This window comes from Barbus barbus, assembly GCF_936440315.1.
Source record: "Barbus barbus genome assembly, chromosome: 15".
Lineage (NCBI taxonomy): Eukaryota > Metazoa > Chordata > Actinopteri > Cypriniformes > Cyprinidae > Barbus > Barbus barbus.
The window spans coordinates 18,410,505-18,436,211 of NC_136743.1; the positions used below are offsets into that span (position 1 = coordinate 18,410,505).

At 36.3% G+C, this 25,707-nt stretch overlaps 1 protein-coding gene across 2 annotated transcripts; it reads right to left on the minus strand.

The window, feature by feature from the left end:
- Positions 1–2,285: 2,285 nt before the first annotated feature.
- Positions 2,286–18,451, minus strand: LOC306881037 (serine/threonine-protein kinase OSR1-like). 2 transcript variants are annotated; one of them, XM_079434918.1, is made up of 18 exons: positions 18,168–18,451; positions 11,591–11,703; positions 9,897–10,005; positions 9,657–9,798; positions 9,518–9,573; positions 9,046–9,155; positions 8,840–8,941; positions 8,109–8,242; positions 7,973–8,021; positions 7,323–7,388; positions 7,122–7,244; positions 6,988–7,026; positions 6,792–6,905; positions 6,603–6,670; positions 5,846–5,898; positions 5,642–5,710; positions 5,493–5,557; positions 2,286–5,403 (listed from the first exon to the last, which is right to left on the minus strand). In XM_079434918.1, the coding sequence occupies exons 1-18, from the start codon at positions 18,235–18,237 to the stop codon at positions 5,329–5,331; spliced, it is 1,557 nt and encodes a 518-aa protein (XP_079291044.1). In that variant the 5' UTR covers positions 18,238–18,451; the 3' UTR covers positions 2,286–5,328. The 2 variants fall into 2 exon arrangements, with proteins under 2 accessions (XP_079291044.1, XP_079291045.1); XM_079434919.1 differs by having other exon boundaries at positions 11,546–11,703; positions 18,168–18,447.
- Between the last annotated feature and the right edge of the window lie 7,256 nt (positions 18,452–25,707).

Below are 25,707 nucleotides of genomic sequence, written 5' to 3' on the forward strand. Positions count from 1 at the left end.
AGAAACAACCCAAGAAGGCTTGAGAAGTTATACTAGAGAACAAAGAAAATTAATGTTTAACTTCAAAATCATGTGAATGTGTCACAGAAAGTCATATATGCAGAGAACAATGGTCATGTTTTTGCATTGAAAGCATAATGGGTCAACATTGAAATGTTTTGTCAGACAGAGAGATTATATATACATGTGCGTGTGTGTATTTGTATAATGTCTAAGCATGTATCTATGAAAATTTGGCAGTTTAAAAATTGCTTGTAAATTTCACAAACAACAAATAAACCCACTGTGTAATTCTGAAGTAGACAAGTAAACATTTTCTTGTAAAAAAACAAACAAAAAAAACTTCAATGATCTATTTACTTAATCATATACACACATACAGGTGCTGGTCATAAAATTAGAATATCATGAAAAAGTTGATTTCAGTAATACCATTCAAAAAGTGAAACTTGTATATTAGATTCATTCATTACACACAGACTGATATATTTCAAATATTTATTTCCTTTAATTTTGATTATTATAACTGACAACAAATGAAAGTCCCAAATTCAGTATCTCAGAAAATTAGAATATCAATTAAGACCAATGCAAAAAAAATGATTTTTAGAAAAGTATGAACATGAAAAGTATGAGCATGTACAGCACTCAATATTTAGTTGGGGCTCCTTTGATCTGGATTACTGCAGCAATGCGGCGTGGCATGGAGTCGATCAGTCTGTGGCACTGCTCAGGTGTTATGAGAGCCCATGTTGCTCTGATAGTGGCCTTCAGCTCTTCTGGATTGTTGGGTCTGGCGTATTGCATCTTCCTCTTCACAATACCCCATAGGTTTTCTATGGGGTTAAGGTCAGGCGAGTTTGCTGGCCAATCAAGAACAGGGATACCATGGTCCTTAAACCAGGTACTGGCAGCTTTGGCAGTGTGTCCTGTTGGAAAATGAAATCTGCATCTCCATAAAGTTGGTCAGCAGCAGGAAACATGAAGTGCTCTAAAACGTCCTGGTAGACGGCTGCCTCAGAAAACACAATGGACCAACACCAGCAGATGACATGGCACCCCAAACCATCAATGACTGTGGAAACTTTACACTGGACCTCAAGCAACGTGGATTATGTGCCTCTCCTCTCTTCCTCCAGACTCTGGGACCTTGATTTCCAAAGGAAATGCAAAATTTACTTTCATCAAAGAACATAACTTTGGACCACTCAGCAGCAGTCCAGTCAAGACGCTTCTGACGCTGTCTGTTGTTCAAGAGTGGCTTGACAAGGAATGCGACAGCTGAAACCCATGTCTTGCATACGCCTGTGCGTGGTGGTTCTTGGAGCACTGACTCCAGCTGCAGTCCACTCTTTGTGAATCTCCAGCACATTTTTGAATGGGTTTTGTTTCACAATCCTCTCCAGGGTGCGGTTATCCCTATTGCTTGTACACTTTTTTCTACCACATCTTGTCCTTCCCTTCGCCTCTCTATTAATGGGCTTGGGCACAGAGCTCTGTGAACAGCCAGCCCCTTTAGCAATGACCTTTTGTGTCTTGCCCTCCTTGTGCAAGGTGTCAATGGTCGTCTTTTGGACAACTGTCAAGTCAGTAGTCTTCCCCATGATTGTGTAGCCTACAGAACTAGACTGAGAGACCATTTAAATGCTTTTGCAGGTGTTTTGAGTTAATTAGCTGATTAGAGTGTGGCACCAGGGGTCTTCAATATTTAACATTTTCACAATATTCAAATTTTCTGGAATACTGAATTTGGGACTTTCATTAGTTGTCAGTTATAATCATCATAAATAATTATATAAAAATTAAAGGAAATAAACATTTGAAATATATCAGTCTGTGTGTAATGAATGAATCTAATATACAAGTTTCACTTTTTGAATGGCATTACTGAAATAAATCAACTTTTTCATGATATTCTAATTTTATGACCAGCACCTGTATATATGCATATATGTGTGTTTTTTATATATATATATATATATATATATATATATATATATATATATATATATATATATATATATATATATATATATATATATATACACACACACACACACACACACACATACACACATCAAAACTAAACTGAAGTGAACTTTAATACTTTGATTCTACAGTATAAAAACTAATAAAAAAAATTGTGCTGACAGCAAATGTAATGTGTAACTCAACACTATAACACTAGCAATAAACTGGATAAGCGCCACAGAGGACTATTATGGATCATGAAGCACTTCAACATTATGCAATTCACTATTACACAAGTCTGCAGGGAAATGTCACAATTTCATTCTTTATTGATTACTATTAAAAATAATTGGGTACACATGCACTGAAAATCCCGAAAATTGAAATACTATACAGTGTTCTACCATTGTCCTTAACACACCATACTGAGTGATAGTAATACCTCTATTGCTGTTGTGCCGTGACAATTCATTCCTTGAAGTTCAATTGGATAAAAACATGAAAACAATTAAAAGACATTAAATAAAAAAAATAAAAAAAAAACTTTTGAATTGAAAACTCTTAAATAATCCACTAAAATGCAGCCAATTCCTCTTCTGAAAGACCTGCATACATGTGCTTGGTGTGAAAATACAGCAGCCTTCCAGACTGCTGACAGAACAGAGGAATGATCTTAAGACAACTCACCTCAACAAACACCACCATACAGAAATTTGAACATGTAGAGATAAGATCTGATGTGTCAATATGAAGACAAATCAGCTTAGTTACTTATCTTTAAGGATTCCTACAAATGAGAAACAAAAAAAACTCTCAAAGTGCTCAGTTGAATTACTTCCAATGAATTCCAAAAAAGGGCAAACCACTTGTGCACACGTGAAAATAAATACAGTCTCATCACTATCCACTACCATGGTGAGAAAGAGAATGAGACTTGAGGACTTGAAGTGTCTTACAAGAGAAAAGGGGAAATATTTGAGGCTTTCGAGAATCATGACAGGGCCATCAACAATTTAGACCATCAAAGAAATGAAATCATTGTGTTTAAGGTTTGACTTGACAGTCTATTTAAAGTATCGGAGATATATTAACAATGATTACAGTAAGGTGGCATGCCATTGTAATGAGCCGTTACCCATTTAAACAAACACACACAAAACTGACAGACCACAAGCATTCTAAGAATCTCACCAACCACTCCAACAACGAAGAACAAAGACAGCAAGGCAGAAACTGAAATGTAGGAAAACAATAATAGCCCTCCACTGTTGACAAAGTAGAATTCAGTACCTAACTATTCAAGTCATGCTTATGTAATATTTCAGGGATACATTTTTCAGTAATGAAACCCAAGTGTTGTTTTTGACTGTGAACACAAAGAAGCCAACAATAAGTCATTAGACAAACCACCACATCCACCTCATAGAACTGTGAACAGTATGTATACGGTTTATATTAAATATAAACACCAATTTGATTTACTTTTTTTTTCTTGATCAAGTACTCGTTAAGATGAACCACCCACATTCATTGTTGTATTCATACTAAATATATTTTAAAAAGAAGAATCAACAGTCATTTGCACATACAAGTGCGAAAGTGACAGCAAATGAATGATCATGTCTACAATTAATCGGTTTTGAAACCATCTTAAAATGTACTGTTTGTTGGAAGCCAAGGAGAGAAAATAACTGGGAAAATTTTAAAATAAAGTGGAGTGTAGATCCTCAGTTAGAAGAATTAAACACAGAATTCAAAGTCAAGCAAAAAGGTTTAAATAAAAAATAAATAAAAAAAACAGTTATTGCCAAACTCACTGGCACTATGACCATGTAATTTGTTTTTTTAAAGGGAAAAAAATACCAATTACATGTGAACTGATTTTCTGCCTATATAACATGGAATCAGACAGTCTACAACTAAGACGGATGATATTAAGCAAGATGTAATGAACTTAAATATTTACAATGACACAAACAGGCCCACGAATTCAAATCCTATGATCCCATCGCCAATATTACTTGGACACAGGATACGTCCTAAAGTCACTTTTCATTTGTTTCTTGCTGGTCAGTGACTGTGTCCCAAGCTTCACTGGTCTTTACTTCATTAACACTGCTTGCAAGGCTTTTCTATACATCTCTAGTTCCACGTATAGACTCCATTCCAACTTTGTTTTGCAGGTGTGTTTATAGATTGAGAACTGTTGAATGTGTGAGAACGTTGAAAATCTCCTGCTGAATAACAGAATATTGAGAATTCAAAACATAACTATCAGTGGTAATTTGATTTTACCAATAAATGTTAATGCTATTCTTTTGCTGCCTTGCAAACACTGGATTTTTCCTGAAAAAATCATAAATCTATAACACTATCCAAACAGCTGCCACGTAAATTAAACTTGTAACATTATGCTCAATCCACAAAATTGCATAAACCTCTTTCCAATATAAAGTGAAATGCACAATTTCCAGAGAATTTCAATTGTTTTCTGAAACAACAGCATATGCATCCGTTGCGAAAAATATTAATTGGATGAAAAACACTCAAATTCTTCACGTTTTTTTTTTTTTAACAAGCTCAATATCTCATTTCATCTCTCTTGCACCTCCTGTTTTCACAGAGATCCAGCAAAATTAAGTGAGAGCAAAATGATCAGCATATCTTAAGTTAAAAATCATTCATGCAGTCTGGCATTAGCCCATGCAAAACGATGGGAATGTATCCCTATAGTGAGAAAGCAGCTGAAATGTGTAACCACGAGGTGCAGTGCACAGGTGTAACGGTGAAACATCATGTCTGACGGGGTTGCGAGTAAAGTGGCTCCCATGTTTACTGGTTTGTGTGTAAAACCATACAATGCGGATCGCTCCAATATGATGCACCATATTACAGAGAACAGCTGACTTTACAGGCGTGCCAACATGCACCCTTAAATGCTATTGAATGACAATCCTCCCCTCCGCCTTCCTTTGAGGTACACAGCTGAAAGCACACACAGTCACTCATTCATTTCAAAGATGAGATCCACAGCTACTGTCTACCTAAAGTTGTAAATTCAGTAGTGCTATCGAAAGTAAGGCATTCTTTTGACATCTACCAGTATTAGGAGTTGGTTCAGATTGTGCAAATGTTTAAAGCAACAGAAAACAAAGCATACATGAATACTGTAAACATCTGAGGTGCGCTCCTATGAAGAACTCGGATGCAGTCCTATTCAACATTTGTTAATCCTATGTGATGTCTGGTTCCTTCTGTCTCTTTGGCAGTAGTGGTTTCTTTAGGCCAATGAAAGCATTTACAATGCACTGTTGTGCAAATAAGTCTGTTTTTTCCCCCGTTGCTGGTAATACTGTTTTAACTTATACTCAGCTGAGCAAATCCCATGAGTTTAACGTCGTCTGGAATTTCAGAGCTGTCCACTCCCGATGCCTAAACAGAAGGAAGATAAACAGAGCCAAATATAAAACAACACCTCTGGTGCGTAACTGACCACTGCATTACATAATCTACTGACTTACCAACTTGAAAGTGACATTTTTGTGGGTTTGTGGATCATCAACGATTTTCTGCAAATTGGCTGCAACTAAAAAAATATTGCAAATTAAAAAATTTTAACTTGTCTTTTTAGTGTCGAGCAGCAATTTTATTTTTATCTCGACAAACTCACCAATGACTAAGTCTCTCCCATCCACCAGTCCTGCAGACACGAGCTCCTGAGACACTCCATCAGCCGTGTCTGGATATAGAAGACAATAAGTTATACACATTTTGCCAGCTTTGTGATGGAGATTACAATTTGTTAACTTGAGTGATTAAATATTGTCTGTTTCTTGCTAATTTTGTAGTCACGTGAACAGCAAACTGCACAAACCTCTCCCAGGCATGAACTCAAATCTGATATCGTTCAGCTCTTTTTTTGTATTCCTGTTGTTAAAATAAATAAAAAGTCACGTGAAACAGTTTAAGAAACAAGGCATTATCAGAAGACATTTTGATTATATTGTAGAACTAACCTGTTATTTTAGTATTATTTATATACTAAGTTATTTTTTTATATATTTTTAGTAATTTTTCTATATGCTTTTGCTTTAGTTAGTTTGATTTTTAATATTTTAATTAAGCTTTTTAATTTTATTTGATTTCAGTTTTTGTAATTCTTTAGCAATTCAACTATTTCAGTTAGCTGCCAAAGAAGCATTTCTAATTTGTAATAAAGTTTTTCATATAACATTTAAAGTTAAATATTTCAGCTATATTTCAATTAATGAAAAGTTTTTAGTTTTATTTAACAACAACACTGTAAAGCCCTTTCTTTAAATCCTGCACCAATGTGCATCACTCTAAAAAACTTTCTAATTTTCAGTGATAAACTGAAATATTTGTATTGTCATAAAATGAGCAATTATATCAATTTCCCCCAAAAAACTTACTTTTAAGTTACTGGGAACAGTGCTTGCATTTTTACACAATGTAAAAAGAAAGGGTGAGCCAATACAACCCTGTGGTACAAATACAACTGTCCTCGACAGTATGGTTAACTAACATTCCAGATCTTTTTGGTTATAAAAAAAAAAGAAAGAAAAAGAAACTGACTGATGTCATCAGTAAGTGATTCTAAAGAAAAATACCTTAATCTTAGTACCAGGCTGATGGGGATTTTGGCTGAGTCTTGCCCTGTCGTAGTAGGTCCACCAGCCTGCAGGGATACAATTTTAAGATCTTAAGTCAAACCTAAATTATGAACCAAGTGCACTGGTTTGGTCATTGTCACTGCTGATACTGTTGTCACACATGTGACTCATCACAGCAGAGCTCACCTGGGAGCCTGGAGAAGACGCTGATATCGTGGCAGTGTCATCAGCAACATGCGGCACTTCAGACTGTCCTGCAGCTGCTGGCTGCAGGAAGCTTGCTGGATCTGCTGGGAAGATCTTTGAAAGAGGCAGAAACAAGATTTTCTTGAGAATGGCGTTGAGGTAACTCAAAAAGTAGGAAATGGAACTAAATTCTCACCTCTGCATTTTGCACAGCCTCCTCCTTTACTCTTGGTGACTAAAAAAGATAAATTGAAAGACTTAAAGCTTTTTTTTTTATCCAAATCCACTAAAATAAAACAAACATTAAGTAACGATGTAACAGATGTGTACCCGTAAAGCGGCCACTGCAGCCTTTCCTTCCTCGCTCTCCACATCCAACTCATCATCACTCCATTCCCACTCTCCATCCTCAGTCTTGTGCAGTCGACCGCTGGAGCCCGGAACCCTTCGCACCTGTTTACACAAACAACAAAATGCTTGAAGCACAACTACTAAAATTGTGTAATATTTGTCAGTAAATTTCTTACCCACCTTCCTTGACCTCTCTCCTATTGTTGGCGCCCTTTCCAGCAATTTTTCTTTCAAGTATTCGTTGTTCTGTAAAGAAATTGTGAGAAATAAAATTCAACTTTTACAGTAAGCTACAAGCCAGAAAATTACTTCTAAATATATTCATCATATTCTATTGTTGTATATTATGAATGATTCCACAAATGTAATATTTTGATTAAAACTAAAAAAAATCAGGTTATACTATTCTAAAAATACATTTGAGAGACAGCATCCTCTGTGGGTCGTAATGCAGCACTGCAGTGCTGTACAGGCCTTTCAGTTTACACACAGACTACAGAGATACTGAGCCGCTTGGAATGAAAGTCTGCTGAGGCAGCACTGCGTTTGTTACAATATGGGCTGTATCCCATGAGCAGGAAATGGCCTTTAGAAACTCTAATCCTGAGTATGTGTTACAGTAAACCACCCATGCTGTACCAGTGGTTTGGAAATGTTTAGGCAACAATGATTGTAGCCAAACTAAATAACTTTTGCCTGCTAGAAGCAGCAACTACATAAAACAGACTACACATTTGTGCACTTAGATTACCAGTAAATCAAGAAAATAAAAAAAAGTCACTACTCTAGTCATTCTCTGTACTTTACAAATTTGGGTTACAGTATCTCACCTTGGCTTTTGTGAAGAACTTGTGTTTTAAGAGTTCCGCAGCTGTCGGACTGTTGAAAAACATCAAACATTTATAATATGACCAAAAACTGTTGGTCTTGATAGAATCAGTGAACCTTGGGAAATAAATGCACTACCGTTTTTCTGGATCCTTCTGGAGGCACAAGAAGATCATCTTCCGAAAAGATTTGCCATATTTTTTAACCATCTCTTTATCTGTAACTCCAGTCTCTAGACAAGGAGGGTCATTCTGCAGGGTTAACATGAGAACCTAAAGCAAAAAAAGCAAGAAAGGAAGAAATACCAAGACAAATCATTACTGTGGACAAAGTATAGACAAAAACATTGAGCAACCAGAGACTGAGTGAATTATTGCTGAATGCTCCTCACACATTTGTTCATCAGGATATATTTTTTATGAATTTGGAAGCCTATATACAAATCTGCAGAAGTAAAAAGTTAAAGTTAGGCTACAAACAAACAACACCATAGATAACCTCAACGTCAGCACCACTAAGCTTTTAAGAAATCTTGTTTGTCTTCATTTAAAATCTACAAGCTGCAATGTTTGAGTTAGAATAGATTGCAGGAGCAGAAGTATAAATACAACAAGGATGTAAAAGTGGACTAGTGAGTAGATACATTTTCCTGTTTGGTGTAATAAGGTTTAATGTCCTTGACAAACTCTGGGGTCCAACCACCTTTTTCAACACACATAAAAGCTTAAAAAACAATGACTGAGGTATTACTGATGTATTTAATGTAATAGAATTTTCCAGATTTTATGATTCATTCCTTCATTGCTCCTTTGTCAGGTTTCATAGCAGACTCTCCATGAACTGAACACAAACAGTGACTTGCTGCTTACCTTCATTGGAGGATATTTGTGATATGGAGCAGCCCCGGTTGCCAGCTCAATAGCAGTAATCCCGAAACTCCAGATATCAGCTTTGAAATCATAACCCCTAACCTGTGATTGAGCAAACACATTATCATTATCACATTCTGTAACAAAGCTATTCGGTTTCCAAAATATATGAAAGGCAAAGTAGGAACAGGTGGGACAACACTAACCTGCTCCATCACCTCAGGTGCCATCCAGCATGGAGTTCCTACAAACGTCTTCCTCACTTTGTTTCTAGTCATGTCTCCACCAGTTGCTAAAAAGGCACTAACACCAAAGTCTTCAGGGGGAAAAGCAGACGACAAAACTATCAAATCGTCTGACCCATGCTATTATATACTTTGAGCCAAGCACCACCTATAATCAAATCAAAACCTTCCTAGTCCAGAATAGGAGCATCTAGAGGCCATTCCCAGACTTTGAAAGCAAACAGAATTATATCGCCTTTTTCCTGTTTACTTCAAGTATAACATCCCGCATAAAGTACATAAACACTAAGGCAATCAAACTTTACATTTAAATAAGAATATTCTACATTCCTTTGAGAGAATTAAAAAAACGATATATTTAAATCCTACTATTAAGCTAATTCATTGTCAATAATCGGAAGACAAAAATAATGCATCGACAGTGAAACTCCACCTGCAATTTGAACAGAGCCGTCTTCTCCTAGAAGAATATTTCCAGCCTTCACATCCCTTTACAGAGAGAAGTACAGGTCAGTGTATTGGAAAATGAAGCACACATAAATGTAATTAAAGACATCAATCCATCCATATACCTGTGAATCTGCCCATTTTTGTGCAGATAATCGAGACCTTCTAGCACCTCTTTTAGTATGGTGGCAATGCTGGCTTCATCCATGACACCCGATTTGTGCTCCCCTTTGGAAATGATGTACTTAATAAAATCAAGAACTGAGCCTGAAACAGATTTAAATCAAAGGATAGTGCATTATGTAGCACTTTATTTTCAAAAGATCAATTAATAACTTTTTTTATTCAAGACGAGCTTGACTGACCACCACTGAGCAACTTCATGACCAGCCAAAGCTCATCCTTGACCACAAAGGAGGTGTAATAAGACACAATATTTGGGTGATGGCACTGGCTCATTGCCTGGATCTCTTTCTAAAAAAATACAAATAAAAAAAATAAAGAATAAAAGGAGGAAAGAAAAAGTTAGGAAGCAGTAAATGTTTAAATATAAACAGAGGTTTCTAAAAGGCAATAATGGTAAGTAATTGCAAACAAAAGATCCCATTCAGATCGCTATGAGTGCTCAACCACATCCTTTTGGGTCAAATTATTTTAAAGGGGCCATCGGATGCAAAATTCACTTTACAAGTTGTTTGACCATAATTGTGTTTTGGAAGTGTGTGTACACATCCATCCTGTAATGATAAACATCCACCCAGTGTTTTTAAAAAAATCCCTATTATAAAATCCCCTGTCTCAAATCAGGCTGTTCTGAGATTCCTGTCAGAATGATGTAGTTCTGTACAGACCACTCCAACGATAGTTGATTGACACGGCCGTCTTACCTTAGACCCGCCCTAAATGAGCTGTCCGCCATTGTGTCGACTCTGGTGCAGGGGAAGACAAGATGTCTCCGATTAAGTGATTGAAGTGTTTAGTTGGATGTAATAATGAATATAGCAGTCGTCATTTACTCCCGACATCTGAGCCGCTGAAGGCAGAGGATTAACTTTACTTGCGCTGATCCCCGATCTACATAAATTGCATCTATGTTTGCCCGAATCATTCGTGATCCAGCTTGAAGACAGAGCTGATTTTGAGAGATTTTAACCAAAGTATGCTATAGACTTTTCATTAAGACCCTAAAGAACCATATCAACTTGTGTAAAATGGGCATCTGATGACCCCTTTAAGATGCTGCCATTCATGAGTTTTATGCTACAGAATTTAACAGAGAAAAGACCCTAGACTTGCAGTGAATAGAAATCTTTAAATATAGATTTACATCAAACTAAATGAATTGAATTAAACCTATTCTACATGATAAAAAGACAAATTTTCTGTATAAATGCAAGTGTAGTTAGCTAGTCTGGTCTCATATGCAATTCTAACTCTGACAGTTTAATCACAAACCAGAGAGTCTTTGCTTGTGTCTGTGCCAGTTTAATCCTCCTCTGATTGACAGACATGTGGCCGCCTTGCACATGACCCGAGTTACATCATGACCCTGCCATTTGGCAAAAAGATCATGAACTGAGGTGAATGGGACAGACCCTGAACCAGATGAACATTGCATAATTTCAAATGAAACTGAAATATTGCCAGACAGTCGATATTTATGCCTAGAGACAATAAAATTGTATTGGTAGATTTAGTTTTCTTGCATGTTTGCAGAATAGTTTAAATTATACAATTACCAAAGAATTCAACGAATCTGTTTTTGTTTAAAGAACAATTTGCATAATGCACAGATTTTTCATTTGAAATATATATTTTTCAATCTTACATGCTGTAATTGCAGGAAAACATGCGGGAAAGATTCATTTTAGTCCGATGCACATTTAATTATGATAAAACAATATAGGCAGCAGAATCATTCATTAGAAAACACGTTATGCTTCAAAAGAGAACCAGAAAAGTAAACTACCATCCATAAATAACCTGTTTAAGCAGAGGCATCCTAATCAAATACCTTTACGTGGTGTGTCTCATTTTATGAGCAGTAAACAGACATTACCAGAAGCTCATCCATGCTGGTCTGGCATTTCTCAAGATTGATGCGTTTAATGGCCACCTTCTCTTTCCTGGGTTTGCAATATGCTGCCTGGACCACAGCTGTTGCTCCACTCCCTATATAACAGCAAAAAAAAAATCCAAAATGTGTGTCGGGGGGGTGAGGGGTATATCACTAATTTTGTAATACAAACAAAAATCTGCATATGAAATAACATACTAAGAATATGTTAGAGAAGATAGAAGGCAGAGAATCGTAGTATCTACAATCCATAGATGAAAATTGTGTTTTTAAAGAACATTTGACTTTTTCTCTTTTTTTTGTCTGATAATTTGGGTTGTAACAGCCTAAATTTAGCCAGAAGTGGGTATTTTTATTGGAATTTTATTCCAATAAAATTCCCTACTTCCTTTTATAAATCTATTTTGCACTAGGTACACAAAGTAATTACACAAAGTAGTTATGATCAGGAATGTTGGTAAAAAAAAAATTGGTAACTCAGTGAAAGTGGACAAATACTAACGCGTTTTCTTATTTATATTCAATAAAACCGCACAAAAAAAGAATGCATCAAAACCAATGTTGTTGTTAATCACTGAAAGACCCATTGATGGACTATAATAATAAAAATAATAATAAATCTGCTTAACATTTAGTATATGGAAAAACTAATGTCTTTCATTAAAACACTGATGTCATTATGTACACAAACTGTCAATTAAAGTGTTACATGAATTCATTTTTATTAGTTATGATCAGGACTGATGTTAGAAAAAAAATCAAAGTGTGAAAATTTTAATATAATATTTATATGGCACTGCTGTTTTTGTCCTCTAAGGACCTCTGTGTAACGTTTTTTTGAATGAAACAGGGGTTAAACTATATAATGGAATGTTTATTATATGGTACCCCTAGTGCTAATTCAGATGGCTAAATTAGATGTAAAAATGGAGTCATGCTTTAATATGCATTCATTTCACATTATACTACACTTCCTTTTATTCATGTTTCTTTCCTTCAGCTTAAATGACAACTTCCCTTGCCAAAGGGAGCTGAAAGACCAAACGCAGTGTCCCGGGACAATAACAATCAGCTCTGGTTATGCGTTTAGAAGTTAACTAGTTAGTTAAAGTGTTCTTGTAATCAGGGATTGAAATTAATTTTTTCACTCACCAGCCAATTTGGCGACTAAATTTTTAAGTTACCGGCCATTCATAAATTCTACTAGCCAAAAAAACCCAGAAATAAACCAACAGCCCGAGGCCGTCTACACTGGAAGTGACAAAGCGACCATTGAAAATGATTGCGTCAATACTAGGGGTGTGCAATACCAACAAAAAAATAAATTAACATTTTCTGGGATTTTATCGATAAAATTAATTAGATGATATTTTGCTGAGTGTGTTATTGTGCTGGTATCTTAAGGACTGCCGTGGACAGCTGGCTCCTAAAGTTTTTGATATTCTTCATATTCTGTGTTGTCAGTTCACAGCAGTGATAGAAATTAATATTTTCCAATAAGTTTAAATTGCTTTTTACCTTTTATGGGCAATTTTACCTTAATAAAACCTTTTTTTTTCTAAAAGTGTGCATCATCTTTTGAGTCAAATTCTTACATTTAATAATACATTTAGGCTGTTACTAAACAAATGAAATCAGTATGAATAAAATTCATCTTTACAGAAGATGCATATGAAGTGGCATTTAGATGGATTTACACATGCAGCTAAGAGGGCCATGGAATGCTTTAACCTGCCGTTACAAATGCATAAATAATGTTTTGATATTTTAAACATGAAATGTTGAATACTGATATTTGAAATTATTAAAAAAAAAATGTAAAGATACTGTAAATGTGAAATTAAAATCCCCAGTAGATGGCATCAAGTCACTGTTAATAAGTGAGTCATCGCGATTGAACCGAATCATTTAAACGATTGATTGATTGAGGAACGAAACACCATGTTGCTCAGAGACGCAAAACAGCGCTGTGGCTGTGTTTGGAACATTTTCTCTTGTCGAAATTAGTGTTGTCAAAAGACCCGGTACTTCGGTACCAAGTCGGTACTAAAAAAATTTAAATGTTACGGTACCACGTTTTCTTAAGTACCGGTGGTACCGTGTACCCGGTCAACCCGGTTCTTGACGCGCTTATCCGGAAGGTGCGCAGTTGCATCATCTTCATTAAAGCAATGAGACATGGCGACCGGTGGTGCTGCTGATGCGGTGGCTTTGAATCCACTTGTTGACAGGAAAGGAGGAAAGAGCCGCGTATGGAAATATTTTGGATTTGCGGCTGATGACCAGGGGAACATAATAGATCAACAAAAACCAATTTGCAAACGATGTCATCGAAGTTTTCTCTCAAAAGGAGGAAACACATCCAACTTAATAAAACACCTCAAAGACCGACATCCGGATCTAATGAAGGAGTTCAAGCAGGTAAGTTTCAATTTAATTTTATATTTATAGCTTCTGTTATAAATATTATACTATATTTTAATTTGAATGTCGGATTGAAATAAGCATCGCCATCTGCGTAGTTAATCGTTTGCCTAAGCGCGGTAGCCGTTATAGCGGCTACGCGAATATTAGAAAGTTTCTTTAACTATTTAATGCTCCTATAGCTTTTATTAGAGTAGGACATGACAGGAGGACATGACAGTATTTACTATTTTTACACACCAGAGGCTTTTAAATGACCTGTGTAGAGAATGTACAAATGTATGGTTAACATGTCCTAAATATCAGTCCGTCAGAAAAGCAGTTCTAGCTGGTTTAAAAAGTCCTTTAAAATTAAACAAACGCAGTTTGTCAAATTAAACACGTTTTATTGTTTTATCTTTATACCATTAATTTACATGACTTCATGTATCATCTAACATCAACTTACAGTTAGTGAACAATATATTTTTAAAACATTAATTAATTTGTGGAATGTTATTTAATACAAACACTTGGTCGTTCATAGTGCATGAAATAATGTCAACAGATAAAACTTTTGATTTTAAAAATGTATCAGTAAATTTTGAAATTAACCCTAAGAAGAATAATTGCTATATATAACTATTGTTTATTGTTAGGTCATGTTATCTAACAAATGGAATCTTATTGTAAAGTGTTTTTAATATTACAGTTCCCATATATTTAACAGTGATATCATATACACTTAATGTAATCTTATCTAAATTTATTATAAAACCTGAGGTTTATTTACTGAAAAGTTATATTTTAGCTAGTGTTGATGTAATGTTGCATTTGGTCAGACTCAGCCCATTGCTGAAGTATATTATATTTTCCTTTTACAGCTACAGGCAGAGGAAGACAATGAAACACCACAGCAAACACTGAAGCAGACAACAGTTACAGATGCTTTTCAGCGTCAGCAGAAATACGAAAAAAACTCACTTGAAGCAAGAAGACTGAACCGAGCAGTTGCTGAATTCATATGTATAGATCAAGTGCCTGTTTATACTGTTGAAAAATGTGGATTCCAGCAAATGCTTCATCACTTCAACCCAAAATACCAGCTTCCAAGCCGAAACTTTTTTATGTACACTGAGATTCCTCGCATCTACAATGACACCAGAGACCTCATAATCCAGCATCTCGGAGAGAAACCGTTTTACAGCTGCACAACAGATCTTTGGACAAGTAGAACTGCAGACACTTTCATGTCTGTAACTCTGCAGTACATTAGTAAATCGTGGGAACTACAATCCTGGTGTCTTGGCTGCTGTGGTCTCAACACAGATCACACTGCTGAAAGTTTAAAGGAGGCCTTTGAAGAGAAACTTGAAGACTGGAAGTTGGACATTGTAAGAATGTCAGGCATCACAACCGATAATGCCACAAATAACAAAAAGGCCTTTGAAGACTACACCTGGATTCCTTGTTTTGGACACAACCTCCACCTTGCTGTAAATAAGGCATTAGAGATAAACCGGGTGTCCGCAGCGCTGTCAAGGCTTCGAAAAACTATCTCTGCCTTCACAAGATCACCAAAACTTTCACGCCACCTGGCCAAAAAACAGACAGATCTGTCCTCTCCAGACCACAAACTCATTCATGATGAACCCACTCGCTGGAATTCTTCATACGATATGGTGGAACGTTTCTTGGAGCAGCAGCAGGTTGTCTGTGCTGTGCTGGCTGAAGACAGGAAAAAATGGCATCTGATGCCAAAAGACTCGGACATTACAGTTTTAGAAACTGTTAAAGCAGTTCTTGAGCCACTCAGTCCTTTTACAGACGCACTTAGTGGGGAAAAACATACCACCCTGTCCTCAGTCTTGCCATTACTCTGGAAGATATATGAATGTCTCAGTCGTGAACAAACTGACTCTGCATTAGCCCAAGAGATGAAGGAAAAGATAACCGAGTATCTTCAGCATCGCTATGATGACCTGCAGCTGCAGCTTCTTTTGAACACTGCAACTTACCTTGATCCAAGATTTAAGAACAGCTTTGTTTCTCTTAAGGATGATGTAAAGCAAAGTCTCCTGGATGAGGTAAGGAAAATGGGAAATGATGGAAGCACATCAGGTGCTCAGGTGTCTGGAGACTCAAGTCAAGTCAGGCCATCAAAAAAATCCAAATCAGACCTGAAGCAACTGCTTTCTACCATACAAGGGGAAAAGAAAGAAAAAGGGGAACCAACATCCTCAAGTCAAGAACAGCTTTCTGCAAGTGACGAGTTAGATGGTGAGTTCTTGGTGTACGGTCAGATGCCTGAGGTCAGTGCTGAGGACGATCCACTTTCCTGGTGGAAAACAAATATGGGTACACTACCTCAACTATCAGAGTTTGCCAGGAAGTATCTGTGCATTGCTGCATCAAGCTGTTCATCTGAACGAGTGTTCAGTACTGCAGGGTATATTGTAAGCCCAAGACGCTCAAGACTGACTCAGGAACATGTTGATATGTTAGTGTTTCTTTCTGAAAATCTGGAAATGGCAAAAAAGTTAAACTTATAGAAAACTGTAGGCCAGTGTAGTTTTGGGTGAAACTTTAAGCTTGGAGTAAGTGACATTGTTTACATTTTTTATTTTGTTCTTTTCAATGCTTGTAATTTATTTAGTTATTTAATTAGGCTACTCAGATGTATACAATCCTTGTAAAGCCATGGTTTTGTTTTAATTTATAATAATATTTTAGGTTATAAAGTGTTGTTCAGTCATGGCATATTTTATTTAATTTATAAGAATGTTTAAGTTTATAAATAAGAAGTGTTGTTCAGTCATGGCATATTTTATTTAATTTATAAAAATGTTAAAGTTTATAAATAAGAAGAGTGTTGTTCAGTCATGGCATATTTTATTTAATTTATAAAAATGTTTAAGTTTATAAATAAGAAGAGTGTTATTCAGTCATGGCATATTGTTGTTTTTTTAGGTTTGTAATTTTTTTTTCTTTCAATTTTCATACTTTTATTACTTAAAAGTAATAATTTGATAACTTTAAATACAATTTTAAATAAGTAGAAAGAATGCCATTGATTTTTTGTACATTTTGTTTTTGTTAAAATTTATTAATAAAAATAGTGCATTGTTCAATTAGCATGTTTTTGTGTTTTGCTTTGGTACCGAAATTGGTACCGAGAACCGTGGATTTTCACTGGTATTGGTACCGAATACTGAAATTTTGGTACCGTGACATCCCTAGTCGAAATAGCACAAAAACAGGAAATATGGTGGCAGTCTCTTGATATTAACATGTTTATTGAACTGTTGAATAAAACCAAAATCCCATTTGTAACCATGCTGATTTTTAAAGAAAAAACGGCACTCTTCGTGTGATATTAACTACATGAATTTATATAAATATATAAATTTTCTGCCCCCTTATCTTGAATTCTGATCATTCTTAATGCATATCAATAGACTGAATCATGCCGTGAAAGAACGCACCTAGTTAGTCTAACCAGACTTCATCACATGAGTGCACTCTGTAGGTGTGTTTTGTTTGGTTTTTGCAATATACTCGATAATGTCATGATGTCTCACGAGCTCAGTATTTGCGCTAAACCTGCGCAGATTTTGTTTGCATGAACTTCCCCAAGACATTAATGAGTGAACATAACTTACGAAAAGTAACCCGCCAAATTGGCTAGTGATTTGACATCGTTAAGTTACCCGCCACAGCTGATTTTTACCCGCATTTGGCGGGTGTTAATTTCAAACCCTGCTTGTAATACGTCAAACTTTCATCTAAACAACAGCCTATCTGCATGAACATTATATGAAGTAGCTTGCCTTATAACTAGCCAGCAATGTGTGAACTGTAATGGCTCTTTAACCACCAAGCGCCCCATATGTCATATATAAATCACGATGAAATCCCCAAATCAATCAGTAAATCAGCCATTGTCCGCAAAGCATTACGGTCTGCTGGCATGTCGGGTGGCTAGTTAGCATGGCTAACACAGACTGAACATCTTACAGTCGCGATGACTCAATTACTGATGGAGATCTGAAATAACAGACCGTCTGGGCCCCAGAGATCATGACACAGATGTCTTCATCTCCGTTCTGCTATCGTTGATGTGATCTGGATGCTGATGTGTGATGGTTTAGCTCACCGATCACCTCCTGTAGCTCATAGTCATCCTTGTCGATGGACCAGGGTTGAGAGCTCGGGTCTTCGGACATGACTGCAGTCAGATCACGCGCCGCACGCTACACTGACGCTCACACGGCCGCGAGCGATAGAAAACGGACGATCGGGATTTAGGCTCGATGTACTTATATTGATCTTGCCGACCGCTCTCAGTCTCAACAGCCAAACTTTGCCAACAGACTAGAGATGTTGACCCCGCCTTAGGCGGAAAACGCTCTTCCTCGTGTCAAAATCTTGAAGGCGACCAAAATAATGCCACGTTACGCCACCTACCGGTTATGACGCAGAATCAGCGAGAACTGCTCCTCAGTCACTCTGTCCAAATTAAAAATGTTATACTGTTGTACTTGACATGATTAATTCCTTGTATGTAACCATTTTAACTTTTTACTGCACTGTAAAACAGAAAATAATGCTACAGTAAAAAAAAAAAAAAGAATTTCTTGGTTAAAATGTCATTTGCTTTTATGGTGAAAAATATTTTTAAATATTTAAAACATGCTTATACTATAGTAGGCGCTACTGTTCTATTAGAAGTAAAAGAAACAAATTAGTAAAACGTAATAGAAATTAAAATGTACACACACACACACACACACATATATATATATATATATATATATATATATATATATATATACACACACATATACATGTGTATATATGTATTTGTATAAATACGTATATACATCTATATAAGGTACATTTTGATTTATATTACTTTTTACTAATTTGTTTCTTTTACTTCTAATAGAACAGTATATATGCACAGAAGTGAGTACACCCCTCACATTTTTGTAAATATTTTATTATATCTTTTCACGTGACAACACTGAAGAAATGACACTTTGCTACAATGTAAAGTAGTAAGTGTACAGCTTGTATAACAGTGTAAATTTGCTGTCCCCTCAAAATAACTCAGCTCACAGCCATTAATGTCTAAACCGCTGGCCACATGTGAATCCCACCACCATGCTTGACTCTAGGCAAGACACACTTGTCTTTGTACTCCTCACCTGGTTGCCGCCACACACGCTTGACACCATCTGAACTAAATAAGATTATCTTGGTCTCATCATACGACAGGACATGGTTCCAGTAATCCACGTCCTTAGTCTGCTTGTCTTCAGAAAACTGTTTGCGGCCTTTCTTGTGCATCATCTTCAGAAGAAGCTTCCTTCTGGGACGACCCATCAATATCAAGCCTATGTAAAGCTGCTTTGACTCAATTTGCATTGTTAAAAGCGCTATACAAATTATATTGACTTAATATTATAACTTAATATTGACTCATTTGTAGACCATCCGGATTTATTATTATTATTTATTGCTAAGACTTTTATTTTTTAAAGAACTGATCTGATTTATGTTTGCTTCACTAGGCTATTTTAAAATTTAACTTCACAAACGCGCGCATTTTACTATTATATCCTTACGTCGTAAACATAGGTCGTAAACATAACATTGTGGGTAGGACTAACAGAAACGGACAAATCATCATTTTGACAAGCGTATGATATGCACCTATAGGAAGAGGGAAAACTAAGAAACGACTTGTAATTGACCATCAAAACAAGCGTTTAATATTTTTGATAAATAAAGTTACAGTGAATAAGACGTTTATTAGTATTGTTATAATAAATAATATCCATATGGAAAATTACAAACTTCTCATTGGGTGGGCCACAGATGAAAGTGGCTATGTGACTGCATGGATGACAGAACCAAAGGTTTCCCAGCAGAACATTACACAAAGCATCACACTGCCTCCACCGGCTTGCTTTCTTCCCATAGTGCATCCTGGTGCCATGTGTTCCCCAGGTAAGCAACGCACACAGCCATCCAAGTGATATAAAAGAAAACGTGATTCATCAGACCAGGCCACCTTCTTCCATTGCTCCATGGTCCAATTCTGATGCTCACGTGCCCACTGTTGGCGCTTTCGGTGGAGGACAGGGCACCCTAACTGGTCTGCGGGTATGCAGCCCCATACACAACAAACTGCGATGCATTGTGTCTTCTGACACTTTTCCATCAGAACCAGCATTAACTTCTTGAGCAATTTGAACTACAGTAGCTTGTCCGTTGGATCAGACCATACGGGCCAGCCTCGCTCCCCACGTGCATCAATGAGCCTTGGCTGACCATGACCCTGTCGCCGGTTCAGCACTGTTATATAAGTAAGGGATAATCAATGGCTAGCCGTGCATTTGCACGGACGTGGAGGCAAAGAACCGCCCGACGCAAAGCGCTGCGTTAAAAGTTTGTCATAGATTTTAATGCACTCCGCGAAGTGCATTAAAATTCTTTAATGCATGGCTAGCTGTTGATTATTCCGCTTATTCCATTTGCCAAGTTATAGACAAGTTAAAATTGTATAATAAAAGAAAACAAGTAGATGGAATACAAAAAGAACAGAGAAGTGTTAGTGTTAGTTTTTTTTTTTTTTTTTAAATGAATAGAATGCACGTCTAAAAGGGGCAAGTCTTTTTTTAAGAATAGAATTAAAATAGAGAGTGCTAAAGTTAGAGGGCCAAGTAAAGATGGAAGAGATGTGTTTTTAGCCAATTCTTGAAGATGGCTAAGGATTCAGCTGCTCGGTTGAGTTGGACAGGTCATTCCGCAAGGAGGGAACATTTAATGTAAACGTTTGTGAAAGCGATTTTGTGCCTCTTTGGGATGGCACAATAATTCACCATTCACTTGCAGAACGCAAGCTTCTAGAGGGCACAAAAGTCATTAGTAATTAATTTAGGTAAAGGGGAGCAGAGCCAGTGGTGGTTTTGTAGGCAAACATCAATGCCTTGAAATTTATGCAAGCAGCTATTGGTAGCCAGTGCAAATTGATAAACAAAAAAAGGGAAAACATCTCTTTGCACACTGCAATGCTCTTAGAACTACATAAACTACAACACATGTAACCTTCAGTTTGCAAAAGGGGTTCGTTGATATGACTGTCGCACTAAAATACTGCAGCTGATTATAAGATACTGCACTGAAATGAGTATTCGCTGCAAAAAATACAAAAATAACATCACCAACATCACAATAACATCAAATATGAAAAGCCATGTTTCTGAATGACAGAACCTAGTGATGCCATGTAGACAGAGAAGAGAAGTGGTCCAAGAACTGAGCCCTGAGGCACCCGAGTAGACTTTGCGACTTGGACACCTCACCTCTCCAAGATACCTTGAAGGACCTATCTGAGAGGTAAGACTCAAACCACTGGAGTGCGGTTCCTGAGATGTCCTTTGCCAATAGGGTTGACAGGAGGATCTGGTGGTTAACCATGTCAAAAGCAGTGGACAGATCCAGCAAGATAAGTAATGAAGATTTGGAATCCGATCTTGCCAGTCTTAGGGCTTCAACAACTGAAAGCACGGCAGTCTTGGTTGAATGTCCACTTCTGACACCAGACTGGTTGCAATGAAAGGAAGAAGGGAAACCGGTCTGTAGTTCTCTAAAAGAGATGGGTTATCTTATCACTTTTGATAAGATACTGACCACTGCAGACCAGGAACACCCCACAAGATCTGCAGTTTTGGCGATGCTCTGAACCGATCGTCTAGCATCACAATTTGGCACTTGTCTCACTCAACTCACTCTAATCCTTACGCTTGGACATTTTTCCTGCTTCTAACACACCAACTTTGAGAACAAAATGTACACATGCTGCCTAATATAGCTCACCCGCTAACAGGTGTTGTGATGAAAAGATAATCAGTGTTATTCACTTCACCTGTCAGTGGTCATAATGTTGTGCCTGATCAGTGTATATTTATATATGAATGTAACAATAACAATGACATAAACCCTAGCATTGTTTTTCTCCTCCTATAATATTTGGTGAGGATGGAGGCCCCATTCAGCAGCAGCAGCATTATAATTGGGCATAGCTGCTAGTGAAGCCACCTATAGTATGTGGCAGAGTCATCAGCATAATAATAATAATGTTTTAATACCTGAAAGAGGTTGGATATATACTACATGAATATTACAAAATTTTATAACAAAGACTATGTAAAGTGCCAACTTTAGAAAGAAATCAGTAACATTCATTTATTGTTGTATAAACACTGTTGTATTTATTGATAAGAATTTATTGTCATGTAAAGCAGTAACTAAATCAGCATACTATCATCTCAAAAATATTGCAATAATTAGATGTTTTGTTTCCAGTCAAGACTTGGAGAAACTTGTTCATGCCTTTATCACCAGCAGGGTGGATTACTGTAATGTTCTCCTCACCGGCCTTCCCAAGAAGACCATTAGACAGCTACAGCTCATCCAGAATGCTGCTGCCAGGATTCTGACTAGAACCAGAAAATCTGAGCATATCACACCAGTCCTCAGGTTCTTACACTGGCTTCCAGTTACATTTAGGATTGATTTTTAAGTACTTTTACTCGTTTATAAGTCACTCAATGGCCTAGGACCTAAATATATTGCTGATATGCTCACTGAATATAAACCAAACAGACCACTCAGATCATTAGGATCGAGTCAGTTAGAAATACCAAGGGTTCACACAAAACAAGGGGAGTCTGCTTTTAGCTATTATGCGGCCCGCAGTTGGAACCAGCTTCCAGAAGAGATCAGATGTGCTAAAACATTAGCCACATTTAAATCAAGACTCAAAACTCATCTGTTTAACTGTGCATTTGTTGAATGAGCACTGTGCTATATGTCCGAACTGACTGCAATACATTTTAAGTATAATCATTTTCTTTAAATTTATTTTAAATCATTTTCTATATCATTTTAAAAAAATTTTAAAATGACAGTTTTTATTATTTTTATTTCCATGTTTTTATTGATTTTTAATGTCTATTTCACTTTCTTTTATGTAAAGCACTTTGAATTACCACTGTGTATGAAATGTGCTATATAAATAAACTTGCCTTGCCTTGCCATGTACATAGTGATGTCCATTGTGAAACGACTACACACATTTGACTCTGAAGAAGTTAACGCTATCTTCCCCAAAGCATTAATAAAAACCCTTGTATTCAAGAGAGAAAATGTCCAATTTAAAATGTTTGACAGTAGCTATTAATAATGTTAATGTGACAATGGAAAAACAGCTGTTGAAAATTAATAAGCCGCAATTCCAGGTTCATTCAGTGGTAAACTGTTACACCCACATTTTGAATGTGTCAGTGTAGGGGAAGACCAATCACTTCTCAAGCAAGAGACTGAGCTGGAAATCTCAAAGCCAATATGTTCAAAACACCAATAGAGTCTAAATTCTCGAAATTCAATATGCAAGAAGTAGACCGTGAAAATCCAAGCTCCGGGAAGCCTTCAAGAAGATAAGGTCCACCTCAGGAATTATGGACCAACAATGCCTGAAATCTTTGAATTGCTGCAGGCAGTATAGTAAGATTTTACATGAAGAAGAAATGCAAAATAGTATGTGTCTGCCTCCTAAAAAGCTTTGCTTAGCTCAGTTGTGGGACAAATGCTTGTAATTAGTAAAGATAGCAAAGCAATTGATGTCTGTAAAAATTCACAGTACAAAATAGATTGCATACAGAGTACTATACAGCATCCCCACACTATTGTAAACTGCAAAGTGCCTAATGGTGCAAACATCCTTTAAATGTTTGCAGAGTCTGACCTTTAGGCTGTGCTAAATGGAAATGTAAAACAGGAAGTAGGTTTTAACTCAAAGTTTGACTGTTTCAATAAATGTGTATATTACACTAAAAGTATGATCAACTGTGACAAAAAGAATAATACATTTCCAGCAACACTGATATGGAAACAAACGTCAAATAAAACGCAATCTAACATAAAACACTGTAAAACAATATTTTGTTTATCTCCTCAGAGTAAATAAATGTAAAGATCCACACATTGTTTAGTTGTATTGTCAAGAAACGAAAGTCATGTTGCATTAACAATGTTGCACACAAAGCATATTTCAACCACACCCTGTCTAAATGGCCAGCTTGTAGGAATGCCACAGAGGTGAAACATATGTTAGGACTGCACCAACGGTTTTGGAAAGTATTAAGGATGGATGGTCTGATGGGCCTAATTATTATCCAACCACTGCAAGCACTCGGGACACTTCTTAGTGAAACAAAGTTTATTTATAAAACATATAGTTCCAGTGCTTTTGAGTCATTTTCTAAGCTGTTGTAAAATACTCTATGAACACATGTGACCTCATTGTACCACAGCATGCAAAATTCAAAAATCACTGTAAACCATGGCTTCTTAAGGATTATTGCTTTATTTTTGTCCAATATGAGACACAGAACCAATGTGACAACTGGCACCAATCTCAGACCATTTTTTTTTGTTTTCCTCAAAATACACAATTGTTTTTCTCCAGCAGTGTTTTCAAAACCATATTAAATTAGTTTTTTTTTTGTTCTTCAAACTATAATTCCAGTATGTTCATATTTTTGCTATAGCTCTTGGATGAACAAAAAAAATAAATCACACTGGTCAATATTCAGGTAAACATGTAGCTACTGTCTAATGAAGGTACATTTTAGGACAATAGCATTTTATGTCAGGTTGTTATAACTGCTATATAAATACATTAAATAAAATTATTAATTACAAAAATTGTTGGTAAAAATGCTTTGCTATTTTTGTTACCTTTCACATTTTGCTTATTCGTGAATTTTTCCATATAGTTTTTTTCCCTAATCCACTGCAGTCTTCAAAAAAACATAACTTCTGTGATCATCCGACAAATTAAGCAGTCTTTTAAAACCCTTACACTTCAACATCAGTGCAGTAACATTACTTTTATGTTACGATACACTGTACAGCCCCATCTGAACTGAACCAACACTATTGACTCAAGCTATTATCTTTTTTTATCACAGTGAAGCTGCTTTGACACAATCTGTAGTCTATAAAGCTCTATAGAAATAGAGGTGACTTCACTTGTTACTCCCTCGGTTTATTGCTTATTTCATATTTGTCAATCACTGTGGATAAAAGTGTCTAAAACTGAGTTAACCTACTCTGAGAAACATTAAAAAGTGTGACAGCTAGCCTCTCTCTCCCCATTTATTGTGATGTTGATGCAAGATAAAAAGAAACAAAGTAAAGGCTAGAGGCAAATACAGACAGATAGAAAAACTGAAAAATTCCAAGATGTCGTCTGTACAGCATTATCCATTTTCCTTATCCAAATAAATCATCTTTAAATTACTCAGCAGGTATTATTAACATTCATTCATAATATTTTTTATCATCCCACCAGACTGGCCCTCAAGGACAGAAGTACTAAGGCATATCTTGTATTAATACACAAATAAAAACAAACTGCATTGAGAAATTAGGTACATGTAAACTTTTGAATATTTCATAGAGATTTAAAGTGATTTATCAAATAAACTTTCATGTTCTTCCTCATAAGTGCTCATCATAGCAGAATGGTACCATGACTCCCTAAAACTGAATACATTAAGATTGGATCTTGCAGTTTTGGAAAGCTGTTGTCATTTAGTGTAAACAACAATGGGCGTGCT

Excerpts from the sequence above, each read along its gene's own strand:
- LOC306881037 (XM_079434918.1), bottom strand. The coding sequence starts at position 18,237 with ATGTCCGAAGACCCGAGCTCTCAACCCTGGTCCATCGACAAGGATGAC. Across the intron at positions 9,574-9,656 it reads AAAAATGGGCAGATTCACAG|GGATGTGAAGGCTGGAAATA; the intron begins GTATATGGATGG and ends CTCTCTGTAAAG. Across the intron at positions 7,389-7,972 it reads AGTTCTTCACAAAAGCCAAG|AACAACGAATACTTGAAAGA; the intron begins GTGAGATACTGT and ends ATTTCTTTACAG.